This window comes from Peromyscus maniculatus, chromosome 7 (genome assembly GCF_049852395.1).
Source record: "Peromyscus maniculatus bairdii isolate BWxNUB_F1_BW_parent chromosome 7, HU_Pman_BW_mat_3.1, whole genome shotgun sequence".
NCBI classification, from domain to species: Eukaryota; Metazoa; Chordata; class Mammalia; order Rodentia; family Cricetidae; genus Peromyscus; species Peromyscus maniculatus.
The window spans coordinates 94,137,694-94,154,668 of record NC_134858.1 but is presented as its reverse complement, the minus strand read 5'-3'; the positions used below and the strand labels follow the sequence as shown (position 1 = coordinate 94,154,668).

The window sequence follows — 16,975 nt, the reverse complement described above, 5'->3', positions numbered from 1 at the left end:
GAAAAATTAACAAGAATTTTGTTCATTTTTACATTTTATAGGATACACAGACAATTAGGACATTAACTCTTATCTCAAAAACCATACAGACTTTGGGAAACTGGGAAAGTCTATCCAGAAGAAAGGTGAGTCTATAATTTTTTTCTTCTTTTCATACTTAATAAATTTTATTATACTAAGATGCCTTCTTCACTTACCTCCTTCCATATTACAAATAAAGCTGAAGAGAATCCTTATTCAGTTGCAGTTGTTAGTAGATACTCTATTTAGTCAACTATTGAAGGAGACGGTGGTACTTAACCTGATATCCCAAAGTAAGGAGAGCAGTTACGAAGAAAAGACACAGGCACAGTTGAGTTATCTGATGGTCTGTGCCATAGTCACCTAACAGCTTTGAAAGAAGTCTCCAGCTGCAAGCTGAATAACTCATGGAAATATGTGACTAGCTTGATCCTTAGCTTCAAAATATAATCCTGTCATTTCTTAGTGCTCTACTTCAGGGCTTCATAAACTTCTCCACTCATGAAGCCTTTTCACCCAAGAGGTGTTTATGCAACCTTATGTATACAGATATATAGAATTGGTACAACAAACCAAACATTTACTGAAATAACTTAGTTTAGCATTTTGAAATGCCCAGCACCCAGTGCTGAGGAGAATTTTCCTGTCATTTGCTTCTGTAGCTGCTATCCTGAGTTTTTACTTAGTTTGAGATCCAGGAAGAAAAAGGCATAAGAGTAACTACCATATTCACAGCTGTGTCACAGGCTTTGAGAGACATTCATTGCTCCTCAGTCCCTCTCTCATCAGGAGTGTTCAGCAAAGAGGAGAGAAGAGCCGTGTTCTGATTGATAGAGTAGCTATGGTCATTGGCTGTACAAAAGAATAGGCTTTGCTGGCACTCAGCCGCAGGCCCAGCATGAGATACCTTTGGTTATCTGCAGCTGGAAACAACAGAATTGAACCAAGCCTGGTCATGTTCAGGGAGGGACTGAGCAGGATGCACCACGTGCTGCGTGGGGAAGGCTAAAGACTGACCGCTAGTGCCTGCTAGCCATGACCCTGGAACAGTCTGGGTTCGTTGTCTTACTGGTGTGTGTGAGACAGAGGTTGTCCCTTGGTGGAAAGTGTTCTAGAAGTGCTCTGGACCAAGATCATGGATGTGAATGTGAAGGTTCTAGCCCTCCTGCTGCCCCACATGGAGCAAAGTTAAGGAAGCTCCACGGTCTGGTCTCCTATAGTTGCTTATGTGCCAATACCAAATCTGAGTCTGTCTACAGTACAGGTGGGATAGCACTGTGGGACCTCTGTAAATCCTTAGTTGCAGCGCTGGCACTGAAGGCATCCAGGTGAACTACTGTGAGTAATTAAGGCTGATTAGCCAAAAGGAGAAAACACTGCCACACTTGCTATCTGACATGAATGAAATCTGTGATCTCAGAGGTTTGGGGAACCTGAGGAATGTGTAGGGATTGTCCTTGTGCTCTCTGGGAGTGGCCTATATCAGCCATGGAACAATGTAGTGGCCAGCCTCTTCCCTACTCTGTGAAGAGAAGAGAGCAGAGTCAAGGTCCTCGGTGAAAACAGGGGAGTTGGTAGGAAATATGGAGGCGGGAAGCCTTATGGATCTTGCACAGCTTGCTCCTGGAAACCTAACTGGGATATGAAGAAATGACAGGTGCACACACAGAAAGGCTGAGATTGGGTGAGCTGTGTTTGATCTGATGGAGGGCACCTACTCACTAACCAGGAAACTAGATCTAACCTTCACTATGTAAAGCAGGGAAGGGGAGGGCGTAGCTAGTCTTCATGTGAGGTCTCTGTAGGGGAGCAGTCTCAGGCAGTAAACTTCTGGAGGAGGAAGTTATATTTGGTAGTTTCTGATTTTAGATAAAGGTCAATTACTCCTAAACACTAATACTTGGATCAAAAGAAGGTTTTACCATTTTCAGGGGTCTGAGGCACTAGGGTCTTTGACATGGCTGTGCCCTTGTCAATAATACACATTCACACAACTTCGTCTACTCCTCACAGTACAGTATGTTTTCAGTTCTAGGTTATGTAGGGAAACTTGCTGAAGAAAGATGTATACCATCTTTCATCTGTGATAAACATGTTTGGACACCTCTAATCTGGGCCCGTTCCTGTTTGCTAGTGACGTGGGAGCAGCCCCTGTGACCCAGAGGCCTCACCCTTACATTGTTGCCTTCCCTTCCCGTGTTTCTGTCCCTCGTCTCGAAAGGTTTTTATCTTTCCCTACCTGCTTTCTTCCTTTCCTGTGGAACTGGAAATTGCAAGGCTGGCCTGTAGCTCATTGGTAGAACCCTTAACTCTTATAAATCAGACCCTGGGTTCAGTCCCCACTTCTACTGGAAGTGTTTTGCCAAGAACTGCCACAAACATCACACCAAGCAACAGACCTTACAGGAGAGAGTGGGATGAGAGAAAGAGAGCAGGCCGTGATAGTGCAGGCTGGGGGAAGGGCATGGATATGAAGCATGGGCATAGTGGTGATGTGGAAATGTGTCACATTGGCCTTTAGTAATGATGTGCCACATTGGCCTTCAGTGATGACATGGTGTTGGCACTGAGTCATTAAAGGCAGGGAGGAACTTGGTTCTGGAATGTGGGCGGTTCCTGAAATTCCTCCCTTTTGTTTATTATAAAAGACAGGACATAGGGAGGGGTGCCTGGTGAGGAAAAAGTGAAGACACCAAACTCTTTAGACTGCTTCCTCTTGTCTGGGGGCATTGACATCTTTGGGGGCCCAAGAAAGCTGGAATGCTGGCCAAAGCTGGGAAGAACAAGTTGTTAACATGCTGTCCAGGCTCTACGGGGCCGTCTGGGCTGGGGAAGTGCGGGCTGCATTGGAGCAGTTTGTAGTCTTTAAACTGATTGGAAGTTTGCTGGCGTGCGCGCACGCGCGCACACACACACACACACACACACACACACACACACACACACACACACACGATTAGGGACTGAAGGTAATATTAAGGAGTTGAGAGGGACTTTTTTTCTTAGGTTTACATTTGAAACTTGTAGGCCCATGGTCCTGATAGTTGAGGGAGGGGAGTTCCAAGACCAGGGAAAGTGGAGGAGATCCCACCCTCAAGAATAAGCAGAAGAGGCAAGTGGGGAGATGGGCAGTTTTGATTGGCAGTACTTATCTGGAGTCCATTTGGCCTTGAGAGGTGGATTCAAGTCAATTCCCTGAAACTTACAAGAACTTTTTTTTAAGTTCACAAAAAGAGATAAGTTAGATATGTTAGCATTACCATTCTTTATAATCTGTACTGAAATACACATTGTAGGAGCACCTTTGTGTCGTAGTAGAATCTTGGGGACCCAAAAATGATTCTGGGTTAAAAGCATTAACAGTGTTTCCAGAGGGCTGGATATGTAGATTGGATAGAGATGTTAATGTTAGGGTCCCGGAGAAGTACCACAAAAGACCGCCATCTGTATATAGTCATCAAGAGTGTTTTTATTCCAGCATGCTGGGGCCTGCCATCTCACACAAAGGCAAACGTCAAAGACCCCAAGAGGGATATATGGGCTCCTTTTAAGCATAGCCAAGGGGAGGTCCTAGAGCAGTTAAGTCATTTTAGATATGATTAGCTTAAGCAAGTGGCAGTCATATTAGTACATTTTAATTGGCTAGGGTTAGTCAGGGGCTGGTTTAGGCTATAGCTTTTTCATTTGGGGGCAGGCCTGGACAAGTGCCAGGCTCTGTCCTTGAGCTGCTTATGGAGGCTGGCTAGCCTAGTATGCACTGACTGTAGGGGCTGGCTCAGTGGCCTAGGCTTGATGCATCCTATCTCCTTGTCCCTGTGGTCAGGAGCACCAGTGATTAATTGTCCTTTTTTTGTGGCTCTCTCGGAAACTGTTTGCTCTGTCTCAGGAAGCTGAAATTGAAGCCTGATCTCTAAGAAAATTGAACAGCCTATTAGGGCGTCTGTTCAGTTCTCTCAGTTTTTAGCACGCTGAGCACTTGTAAGTCTATACTTAGAAAACAACCAAAACAAATTTAAAATCTTCAGCTTGTGACTATGATAGTAGTTGTCAGTGCTTACCAGAGTTAGATTAATAGCTTATCAGAACTCCATTGATTAATGTTAAACTCTGGATTTTTGAAGTCTTAATATAACAATAGCATAGAGAGGGAAAGAAATCGGAAAGTTTTTATTTTCACATATAGAAATCTGAAACATTTTTCATTTTTACATATACCTTAAGTCACTTTCTACACCTTTATAAATTGAATTTACACACCTTAAAACACTTTTAGACCTTTATAACTTGCATTTACATATCTTAAAACACTTTTTTAGACCCTTACAACTTACTTTAGCTTCCATATCTTCTTATATAAACTATACACTTTTTTTCTATCCAGTCATTTACCATGAGACATAGGTGGTTGATTACCGAGAACAGAACAGTCATTGTAAAGCAAGTTCCTTTAAATGAAGGAATAGTAAAAAGTTATATTGAAATCTGTTTTGTGAGCTTATCTCTTTTCAGAATCTGGTAGCAAGGTAAACTGTGTCTAGACCTAGTAGTAGCTCTAGGAAAGCGAGGCCTGAGGCCTGATTTTCACATATAAAGAGAACTGAGAAGGCAGCTGAAGCCTTGGTTGCTGCTGCTAAACTGACAAACACCATCAGGTTTGAGAAGGATAAATTTCACCAGATTAAGCAGGAAGTACAAGCAGTTCCCAAAGTTATTAAAAATGACAGAGACTTGCTGGCTACCTGGACAATCACCCTAGGTTCCTCTGTGGTAATCTTGATTCCACTGCGGGCAGAGGTCCCAGGGTAGTGTCAGTCTTAGGCTTCCAGGCCCAGAAGATCTAGCAGACTTGCCTATGGAGGAGGAATTTGGGCGACTGGCCTAGCTTGTCTAGGCAAGCAGGACAGTCAGCTCTCCAGCATCCATTGTTGGACAGGAGTCTGGCAGCGGGAATGGTGAAGGGTAGTTTTTCACCCTGTGGCCAGTTTTGCCACTTTTTTTTTTTTTTTTTTTTGGTTTTTCGAGACAGGGTTTCTCTGTGTAGCTTTGCCCCTTTCCTAGAACTCACTTGGTAGCCCAGGCTGGCCTCGAACTCACAGAATCCGCCTGGCTCTGCCTCCCGAGTGCTGAGATTGAAGGTGTGCGCCACCACCACTGCCCGGCCAGTTTTGCCACATTTAAAGCAAGCTCCAGGTGGAGTTCTTCTGTGCTCTATCGTCTTCTTTGGAGGAGATCTTAGGGCTGCTGCCAGGGCACTTCTCTATATGACTGGAAGCTTTTACTATTTTTCCTGCTCCTCCCTTCCATTAAACACCTTAAATGCCATATTCAACAGATCTCTGAAAAGTTTTGAGGGCCATTGTCTATTAAGTGTATCTAGACTAAACAAATGTTGCTTGTTTTTAGTTAACTTGTTTTAGGTTTAACTTTGAAAACATATATAGGAGACTTAATAAAGTTTATTCCTGTAGTTAATTACATTAGTACTTAGCATGACTATAAGTGTAATTTTGACACATTAAAGTATTTGGTCATTTATAAGGTGACTGAATATGAACTTGAATGTCTTAATTATCTGTAACAGTTTACAATAAATAAGTCAGTAGCTTTTATAAGATTAAGATTTTTACAGCCTTATCCCTGTTAAGTTTGAGCCTTAAAATTTGAGTTGAAATTTTAATTGAAGATCCTTTATCATCAAAATAAACCATAAATGCAGTAAACTTTGTTTTTATAGTACACCATTATAGAATAGTACACTGAGTACACTGTTCAGTTGGAACCTCCAACTTGCTCCTGCATAGTCTGAGAAGCCCCATCTCTCTTTTCTCTTGCCTCCCTCCCTTCCTCCCTCCAACCCCCACCTTTCTCTCTCTCTCTCCTCTCCTCTCCTCTCCTCTCCTCTCCTCTCCTCTCCTCTCCTCTCCTCTCCTCTCCTCTCCTCTCCTCTCCTCTCCTCTCCTCTCCTCTCCCAGCCCCACCCCACCCTCTCAGAGAATCACCAACACAGAAAAGGCACCAAAATGCCCAGTTCCAAATTCTTAGTGGCTGTTCCAGCTCCTCCCTTGAAGTTGTTAGCAGCTCAAGCCCCGCCTAAAGCATTCCGTTTTTGACCATACTTGGGCACAAATCCAGCTTGTGGCAGACACGTCATCACCCCTCTCCTACAGGCTGTATAACCTCCCTGTTTTAGTTCAGGTAACTTCTCTGGCCTCGATCTCGGGAGCTGGAGGACTCCCCAGGGAGTTGCTTTGCTCCCATAAAACTGTTCTTGTACTTGATCAGTTTGGCTTGATCTGGCTTACTGTGTCAGCAGAGAAACCTGTTATCCAGGTATAGAAAACCTGTTATCATAAGAATTTATAAATCTTATTAAGCAAATTTACCTTATTTATCAAACATATGTTATTTATCTAAATTTTCTAGAAGCTTAGTGTTGAACAGTTAGCAAAGACACACATAATTAGAATACAGCTTAAATCAGCTTTTGCTAATCTGAGTAGACCTTTATAACTTTAAAATTTTATTGCAGTATGCAGTGTAGTCTAAACCAGAATTGAATCACATATATAGTATGTTGTAGCAAATCTAACCTTAAATTTTTTACCATCATATAAAAATCCATACCAATCCCAAACCATTTTGGAGACTTGTTGTGGCTTCCTTAGTCTAAAAAGAAGCTATAATAATGAACCGTGTAGGAGTCCAAGAAAACGCTGAAGGAAGATCTCAGACTCAGATGGTATGCAAGAGCAAAGGGCCTTTATTTACCAGCGTATACAAGGTCGTTCACCTGCACAAAATGGCGACAACCCTGAGAGGGTGTGCAGGCTCCTTTAGGTACGGTTAGGGGAATTTAGAAACAGTTAGGTCATCTCAAACATGATTGATTAAGCAGGCAGCAGTTATATTAGTATGTTTTTGATAGGCTGAGTTTCTAGTTGTTTTATCTTTGGACATATTTGGGCAAGTCTGGGCTCATTTCAGGGGTTACAGAAACTGTTCTTTTTTTGGCCACTGTCTTGTAATACTACAGGGCTGAACAAGCCTTGTACATGTTCTCTCTCATTCCTGTTGTCAGGGTTCTTTGATTAATAGCCCTTTGTTTAAGAAACCGAAACATGTTTGCTCTTAAAAAAAAAAAAAACCGGCCGGGCGGTGGTGGCGCACGCCTTTAATCCCAGCACTCGGGAGGCAGAGCCAGGCGGATCTCTGTGAGTTCGAGGCCAGCCTGGGCTACCAAGTGAGTTCCAGGAAAGGCGCAAAGCTACACAGAGAAACCCTGTCTTGAAAAACCAAAAAAAAAAAAAAAACCTGAAACCTAGATCTGGTTGTAAAATGGGGGAAATGTGGACCTCTCAAGAAAGCTCAGTAAAACTGGGAAGTTTTACAGTTGTTGACTCTTTTTTTTTTTTTTTTTGGTTTTTTGAGACAGAGTTTCTCTGTGTAGTTTTGGTGCCTGTCCTGGATCTCGCGCTGTAGACCAGGCTGGCCTCGAACTCACAGAGATCTGCCTGACTCTGCCTCCAGAGTGTTGATTTTAATGCGGCGCTTTTACTCTGCAAGGAAAGGTCACAAGGCACAACAAAACCCATTATCAGAGCAGAGTTTTATTAGAAGGGAGGAACAGAAGAGAGCATGACCAGGCCTGTGGAAGACACGTGCAGAGAGAGTGTGGGGAGGAGAGGGAGAAGAGGGAGGGGAGGTGTCTGTGTCCCACTTCTTATGGATTCCCCTGCACATGCACATAGGGGCTTACGGAGCTACTCCACGAATGTGCAGATTACGTGATCACGCTGAGCGCAAATCACGCAATCATTCAGTGAACAGATTACGTAGGACCTAAGGCCCTTTGCTTGGCTACTGAACTCGTGTGGTCATGCAGCTGGGGGAATGGCCAGGAATCCCAACATTCCAGACTTTTTGCTTATTATAAAAAAGGCAGATGAACAGGAATAGGGGCACTGTGTCTCCCAAAACTGCTTCCAGCTGACTCGGTGGGTGTCAGTTAACCCCGGGGGAAGGGGGGGTGGTAAGGAAGGGAGCTTCCAAGGTAGCCAGGTGTCTTGGGATGGTGGGCTGCCATCTGTTGCCTTGGAGCTGTCCATCTTCCTGGCTTGGGACTCCGGCTGCTTGAGTCTGAGAGAGTGCTGGTGAGGCAGAGAAAAGCTTTAAAAAAAGAATTATTTTTTCTTATTTTTTTTTTCCTTTGGTGGGGTTCTGAGACCTGGAAAATTTGGGTTGTACTTATCTGAAGCAGATGCTAAGCATATGAGTCCAGATGGATTCAAGCTGGTTTCTGGAGCTTAGAAAAAAATTTAAACATACTTAGAAGCAGCCATGGGAAATTTAAAGTCTTGGGCTGGTGACCATGACATTGTAGTGTTTATTACTCTGCTTATATTGGTTAGTGTTAGTGAGGTGGGGGAGATATTTGGAACATGCTTTTAATTTTTACCTGAAATAAGCCTTATCAGAGACAGATTATTTTAAGGCACTTATTTCCTTTATTGTTTAGCATCCAGGAGACACGGGTGATCAATTGCTGAGGGCTAACAGGAATAGATTGTTATATTAAAGTCTGTTTTTTGCAGAGCCCATACACTTGAGTCTGGAGGTGTAAATACCTTTGAACTGTTACTGTTCCTCACCACCTGGGTATATACTTAATGGTCCTTGGACTCCAGCTCTCTGGTGATCCTGTAACAATTAGCTGAGTAGTTAATTAGAAGAGGGAACCAGGAAGAGAAAAGCTTGTGGGGTGAGACCTCATTCTTCTGGAATTGGGGACAAGGCAGTGGATCCTGGTGTCCTCTGGAACTTGAGAGAGAGATCAGGGCCCTGTCTGTGTCCCTGTGCATGAGAAGCACTGCTGACCGGTCTGGAGTGAGGCACATGGAGGGAGCAATGAAATGAAAGCTCCTACCTTAGCTGGAATCTCTTCCCATTAGGTACCCCTGAAAGTACAATTAAGTGGAGGGGGTCTGGTGAGGTGGGTAAGGCTGTTCCCCTACCCCAACAATAGGGAAACAAGGAGAGGTACGACCCCAAAACTCCCTCAGGACTGAGTAAGTGGCTCAGTGTCCAAAAGGAAGGAAAAGGATCGGCCCATGCTGTATCCTGGGTTCCCTATGAGCCCATGGCCAAGCCTAGGAGGTCTGCTGGAGGTCTTTGATGTCCCCATGCCACGAGGTACATGAGGGTAGTCAGCTGACCAGTATCCCCTCTCGGTGGCACTTCAGACAAGGCTCAGTTGATGGCCCGAGTGGGGCAGGGCATGCATAAGCCCACGTGGCCTTCTCTACCACACATTTAAAACAGGGACCTGGAAGCCTTTATGCAGCCGCTCGAATAGCATGTGCCATTCTGTTCATGGGCTTTCTCATCTCTCCCATGGTACCTTAAATGCCACAGCTGAAACTTCTGCCTGTGGGGTCAGGGGCCTTCTCTCCAGATGCTTAAGTTAGCCCTGATTTCAGGAAGCTCTGGGAGACATGAGGTGGATTTTTTTATTCTGTATCTTGAATTACCTTTTTTCTTTTTCTTTCTTTTTTTAGCTTTTGATAGTTTGCTGGTTTGAGGACAGCTTTAGGAGACCTGCCAGGAGGCAGGCTGTAAACTGATACCTGGCTAGAGAGCTATCCAGATTATTATGATCCCAATGTGAGTCCTGATCCTAACTGCATTTGCATGAGTCCTAGCCTGCTTCCAGACCTATCCATGATATTCAGGGCAGCTTGAGAATGGGTGACAGTGAGAGTGGAGGTGGGAGCCAGAGTGGGCTGGAGCAGCCTGCCCAGTACTGGAGAGCAGAGCAGAGGTCAGATAGGCGGACATTCTTTGGAGTCAGAGATTCCTCAGGTTCAGTTTGCACGTGGACAGGAGAGAAAGAATCAGAAAGGGAGGGTTCAGAGCTTAGGTAAAAACATGAGAATAAAGAGGTAACTCTTTTCATTTGCCTGTGCGTTGGCAGAAGTTAGATAATTCCTGGGAAATATTGGGGTCTAAGCAGCCATTAATGGGCCATATTTACTGGTATCTAGGGATATTTAAGGCATCTCTCAGGAGGAGTGGGACCAAGAGGAGGAAGCCGAGAAAAACATAAAAAATTAAAATAACAAACAGGATCCAAGACTCCTATCTCAGGTATCCCCAAGAGTAGGGAAGGATATGTGGACCGGCACAAGTTACCCCACCCTTCATCAAGAGAGGGCAAGCACAAGGGGCGGGGTGCATCTGTACCCGGGGTTCTGACAGCATTCAGTGCTGCATTAAGAGAGAATGAGTTGGGGTGTATGCAGCCCAGGGATCCAACATGAGGAATATATCTCAGGCTATAGTTGTGGGAAATAGCGAGGGATTGGAAAGGGAAAACTCCAATCTGGGCAGCCGGTGTTATGTGTAGCAGTCCCAGCAGCTGGGCAATGAAAAGTGGGCAGCCGTTGATCCAAGAAACCTCAGGACAGGGTCCCGAATGCAGAACGCTGGGAGAGCCTGCTTTGCACAGCACTGAATTTGATTTTAATGCTGTGCTTTTACTCTGCAAGGAAAGGTCACAAGGCGCAACAAAACCCATTATCAGAGCAGAGTTTTATTAGAAGGGAGGAACAGAAGAGAGCATGAGCAGGCCTGTGGAAGACACGTGCAGAGAGAGTGTGGGGAGGAGAAGGAGAAGAGGGAGGGGAGGTGTCGGTGTCCCACTTCTTAGGGATTCCCCTGCACATGCACATATGGGCTTACGGAGCAACGCATGCATGTGCAGATTACGTGATCATGCTCAGCGCAAATTACACGATCACGAAGTGCACGGATTTCATAGGACGTGAGGCCCCTTACTTGGCTACTGAACTGTGCATGTGCTGTCATGCAGCTGGGGGAGTGGAGTGGCCAGGAATCCCAACACCGAGTACTGTTCGCCGCTACCACCACCACCTGGCTCCACATGGTCTTAAGATCAGGTGGTTAAGTCACGTGGCATGTTCTCTTTAACCTTAGTAAAGATGGTTGCCAGCCAGGTGGCTGCTTACATCTTGATGAGGTCATTAGCCAAGATGGAGGAGAGCAACGTGGTTGCTATTTAAAACATGTTTTCCTAATAGAAAATTCTCTTTTTTTTTAATGGGAGTTGAATCTGAGTTACATACACATATAGAGTTGAATCCAATTTACAGCACTGGAGCCTACACCAGGCTACCCCACCCCCACCCCCACCCCCACCCCGGCCCAAAGGAGATGGCTGTCATGCCACCTGACTATGTGTGGACTGTTTGGTCACTAAAGTTAGCTCTTGTCAAGTGGATTTCCATTTCTTACTTGTCCTTTCAGACCTTTGAATAATGATGGCTTTTTACTTTGTATGCTAATTAAACCCTGTTCACTCACTTAAAAGTACATTTTCAAAATCTGTATCAAATTTTCATTTTTTGTCATATAATAATTATGCAAATTTATATATACAATGTGTTTTGATACGTATTTATATTGTATATTGGTCAAAAATATTTTAGACCAATTCTTAATATATATAAAATCTTACCATTTATTAAAGACAAAAAACATATTTACATGCTAATGAGATAAATATACTTGTTTATTTTCCTGTAAATAAATATTAGTTGAGTATGTGATACTGTAGGATATAATTTTTCAAAGTTGATCATATTTTGATTTTATGATCATTCAGTTTGCATAAACATATAGTACAGAAGTATATTATAGGAAGCTAGAAAGATGGCTCAGCAGTCAAGAGCACTGGCTGCTCTTTCAGAGATCCTGAGTTCAATTCCCAGCAACCACATGGTGGCTCACAACCATCTGTAATGAGATCTGATGCCCTCTTCTGGCGTAAATTCATACATACAGATAGAACTTTCATACATTTAAAGAAAAAAAAAAGCGTGTTACATAAACACACTGGCAGAAGTATATTTAAGACCATTTTAAAAGTTGTTGGAAATTCTGCCCTTATCTCAAGCCAGAATTTACTTAATGTTTGTTGGAATTTTGTTTGGTTTTGGAATTTATTTGTAGTTTGTTTGTTTAGTGAAACTTAAGTCAGCAACTTAAGCAGTTAAGCATTCTAATATAACAAAATCCAAAACTACTAATTTAATACAGGCTGACTGATGAAGTGGGAAAAGATTTTGAGTCTTTTTTTTCTGTAGTTAAACCGTTATATTTCTGTTAGAGCAAAAGCCTTCTTATCTAGTAAAAATAGCTCAGTTCCTGATCTACAGTAGCCCAGAGCTGTGTGCTGAGGTCTCCAGACAGCAGTGGTTAGTGGTGTGTGATGTGTTAGCGTGCATGGTGCAAAGCATGACCGTGGCGTGAGCAGAAGTAAAGCTGTAGTGACGCAGTACCGTGCAGCATGGGGGACACTGCCGAAACCAGCTCGGAGTCATGGCACGCTAGGTTTTGAATTAGTTCTTACTGCTGTGCTTTCAGAAACTCTGCTGACACATGTCGTGACCCCTGGTGGGCTCACAACTAACAGTTAAGAAGCTGTGTGTACTTAACATATACAAATCCTATGTTTGTTTTTTCATAGTCTCGGTCCAAAAAATCAGTCATGTGTGAATTTCTCAAAATGTTTCAAGAGGAGAGATATTTTACAGACGTGAAAAAGGTATGGTTGTTTTATTTTGGAAACAGGAAACTTTCTTGTTATCTAGCATAAATAAATTAACATCTCATTTCTTCCAGTCTCCAATTTAATATATGTTTAAACTGTCAATCAAGAAGTCTATCTTTAAAGCTGTGAGATAAGCAAGTCTTAACAATGTCTGCTGTTGCCATTGTTGTTGTAGCTATACAAATACAGATTTCTAGGGGAGGTTTCTCAACTGCAGCACTATTAACATTTGGGGCTGGGTAGTTCTTGATTTTAAGAGCTAGCCTTTACATTGTAGGATATTTAGCAACATCCCTGAATTAAATACCAGTAACATATCCCCAGTTTTGAAGACCAGAAATACTTTTAGCTATTGCTAGATGTCCTCCAGAGGACAGAATTACCTCTTGTTGAGACCTTTGGTCTAGGAGTCAAGCCTAACAGTACTTGTTGTGGAGTGGAATGGGTGGGTGGGTGCTCAGTTGCCATAATGAGACAAAATGGGCCAGCAAGATGACTCAGCAGGCAAAGGCACCTGTTGTGGAGCCTGATGACCTGAGGTTGATCTCTGGGAGCCACATGGTTGGAAGGAGGGACCCAACTCCCACAATTTGTCCTCTCACTTCCATATGCATGTTGTGACACACATATACCCACATACATCCACACAAAATAATAAAAATGAAAAGTAGTGTTCTCAATGATTTAGTGAATGTTTTTGTTAGCAATTGGAGGAAAGCAACTAGAAATGAAAATTTACAAATGCCTGAAGTATATAGCATGGTAATATAGAAGGTAAATAAGACCTTCAACATGTAAAAAGGTATGTGATTAGAAACTGAGAGTAATTTTTAAGCCTTTAATTTCTTAGCCCTTGACTCCTTAATCATCCATATAAAATACAGTATTATAAATCTGGAAAACTTAGAAAGAAACATTATTTAATATATCTAAACTAAACTTGAAGAAAGTACAGTGTCTTCATTATCACAATCCTAACTCAGTGAACCAAATTAGCAAGTACAGTCTTTAGCCTGTTCAGTTGTTATAGTATTATTTGCAGTTGATGGCCAAGAACATGTTTTACTAAAATATATGTTTGGACTTTTAAAATACTTTCACAGGAACTCCATAAGGAAAAATTCTGGTACCAGATAGGTTTTTGTTTTGTTTTTTTTTTTTTCAAGACCGAGTCTCACTATATAGCTCTGACTATCCTGGAACTTACTATATAGACCAGGCTGGCCTCAAACTCTGAGATATCTATTTGCCTCTACCTCATAAGTGCTGGGATTAAAGCTGTGCACCACTGTGCTGAGCCTAGACTTTTCTTTTTTTCTCTAGAATAATGTAAATTCACCTAAAACTTTTTTAAGCGATTATTGAAGGCTCTTGAAAATTTTTTAAAATAACATTTTTATTTAGGGGACATTGTTGAAGCATTTGGGGGACAGTAGAGTTAGACTTAACAAGATTATGATATGCTAGCTTTTGTGTTAGAGTTATTTTTCTACATCTAATAACCTAGGCTATGGTGATATCTGTTCTCCGCTCCTTATATAATCAGAATGTGCTAATTGATAATACCAGTTACCAGTTGATAATACCAGGGGGAAGTACGTTTAAGAGTGCAAGGACTTTAGTGTGTGGGGTTTTTGTTTTTGTTTTGTTTGCTTATTTGTTTGTTTTTGTTTTTCGAGACAGGGTTTCTCTGTGTAGTTTTGCGCCTTTCCTGGAACTCACTCTGTAGCCCAGGCTGGCCTCAAACTCACAGAGATCTGCCCGCCTCTGCCTCCTGAGTGTTCGGATTAAAGGCGTGCGCCACCACCACCGCCCAGCCTTTAGTGTGTTTCTAATCTGCCTCTGAGTCACCTACACACATTCAGATAGATTCTCACCGTAGTACATTTACTATCTCTCACATTCAGATAGATTCTCACCGTAGTACATTTACGATCTCATTTATATCTGTAGATCTGAGGTAGCATAAGATAATTTGCCCTAAGATCTTAAAGTGTGTGTGTGTCCCCACACATGTGTTTGTCCCCATGTCTGTGTGTCTTTCTGTCTCTAGATTTGTTGTTAGAGTTTTCCTGCCTGGCCCACAGTCAGGACAAATACACAGAGTATTTTGCATTGTGACAAACAAACACTAATGTGTGTGATTGTTGCATATTACCAAAAGAGCTAGTTCATATAGTCTGCTCCCATTATTATTTGAAGTTCTGAAAAACTGAATTCTGAAGATTGCTGGTTCCAGAGATTTTTACATGCAGGGCTATGAACCTTTCTGATAGGTCAGGTAACACCAGACTATGGAATGAGCCAAATTTGACCTGCAGTCTGTTTTTATAAGAAACAGAGTTATGAAATAAAACATAGTAGAAGTCTTGTGTAACCAACAAAGCCTACCATTTGCTGGCTATTCATAGGAAACTTGCTGATTTCTATTATATATAACTGATGACCTTGACAAATGAGACAACCTGAAATCAAATGAATATTTACAAACTTCCTATGCAGAATATAAGAATGTGGCTCAAGAACATTTGTAATGTCAATGACTAGAAACGAAGTAACTAGTAACCCAGAGTTATTTCTATAGGGAAATCCATTCAGAATTGTAAGTTAAGAATAAACTTTTAAAAATACCTTTCATTTGTAAGTTAAGAACTTTCTATATTATTTTATAGATAACTGTAGAATGAGCCTCTTTAATCCAAGATGCTCTAAAATCTGAAATACTGGAATATCCAAAACTCCTTGAATGGACATGTTGTCACAATGGAAAATTCCACACGACCTCATGTGATAGGTCACAAAGTGCGGGTTTAGTAAAAATACTGTATAAAACTACCGTTAGGCTCGTGGTGGTGGCACATGCCTTTAATCCCAGCACTCAGGAGGCAGAGGCAGGTGGATCTCTGTTATTTCGAGGCCAGCCTGGGCTACAGAGTGAGCTCCAAAGCTCTACAGAGAAACTCTGTCTCAAAAACAAAAACAAAAACAAAAAAACTACCTTTAGGTTATGTATATGAATTTTGTTTAGACATGAGTCCAGTCTCCAAGATATCTTACCATATATGCAAATATTTCAGAACCCTAAATCTAAAACACTTTGGCCCTGAGCATTTTGTATAAAAGAGATTCTCAACCTGCATTATATATACTCTTTAATAATGAAGAATTTCCTAATATAATCAATGACGTGCAAGATGAGACAATTTTTTATGAAATACCTTATTTATTCACATACTGTAATACTTTCCCATCTCCCCATTTAGTTCTTAGATGAAATTTCGTCTACGGGAACTAAAGAGTCCAGTGGTACGAGTGAGCCTGTGCATCTGAAAGAAGGGTAATTCATTAAATGAGACATGAAAGTTATATTTCACTGTAGACAGTAAGTACAAAACATGGGTCTGAGAGTGAAGAAACCTGAGTTTTCATTTCTGTTCCAGAATTTCCTAAGCTTCTTCACTCAGGTAAATCACTGTCTCTACCTGTCAGCTCCATGTCATAGGGCAGCACTCACTGATTGCACAGTCCCAGGGTTCTGCACTTGAGAGGGAGCTCTGGTCAGCTGGTTATTACTAGGCATTAATGGGATGAAAATGACTTACCTGGACCCTTTTTATTCTGTATAGCACAGTTTTAAAACTACATTACTTAGGGGCTAGAGAGATGGCTCAGTGATTAAGAGCATTGGCTGCTTTTGTAGAGAACCTGGGTTCAATTCCTAGCACCCACACAATAGCTCACAACTGTCTGTAACTCCATTTCTGGGAGATCTGATGCCTTCTTCTGACTTCCCCAGGTACTGCACACATGTGCATAGACATCATGTGGGCTAAACACCATACCTAAAAGTAAAATTAAAACTACCCTACATTAATTAAAGACTATTCCCTCAGTGTGACCTAAGTAAAGTACATGAGTCATCAGCAGAAGTCACTGATGTACACTAATAATCATACATGACTACCAATGTCCTCTAACAGTAAGGGTCAGTTCTTTGTTTCAGGTGGACAGTTTTAATCTCTACGACTAAATGTTTATTTTATCTCTGTTATGTTGGCAGTGAGATGTATAAAAGGGCTCAAGGAAGAACCCGTATTGGAAAAAAGAATTTCAAGAAACGGTGGTTCTGCTTGACAAGCAGAGAGCTCACCTACCACAAACAGCCAGGTAGAGTTGTGTTTGTGCTTTATTGTGGCTTTACTCTTCTAGTCCTTGGTGCTGCGGTAAGTAAATCATTGCACAGTGAACAGTGCAGAGTTTCTCACGGTGACACAACTAAACTGGAGTGCTTATTTTATCACGTTGTGTGGGATGTGCTAAAACTAT

The 16,975-nt window shown here is 42.1% G+C and overlaps 1 protein-coding gene across 3 annotated transcripts in view; it reads left to right on the top strand.

Annotated features, from left to right (window-relative positions):
* The window catches only part of Rasa2 (RAS p21 protein activator 2), a 135,764-nt gene that overhangs the window by 88,092 nt on the left and 30,697 nt on the right, over window positions 1-16,975 (top strand). For all 3 annotated transcript variants that reach the window (XM_076576868.1, XM_076576867.1, XM_076576869.1), the window contains exons 16-19: window positions 42-125; window positions 12,566-12,643; window positions 15,913-15,986; window positions 16,710-16,816. In XM_076576868.1, coding sequence (XP_076432983.1) covers window positions 42-125; window positions 12,566-12,643; window positions 15,913-15,986; window positions 16,710-16,816 — 343 coding nt within the window. The remainder of the gene's footprint in view (window positions 1-41; window positions 126-12,565; window positions 12,644-15,912; window positions 15,987-16,709; window positions 16,817-16,975) is intronic.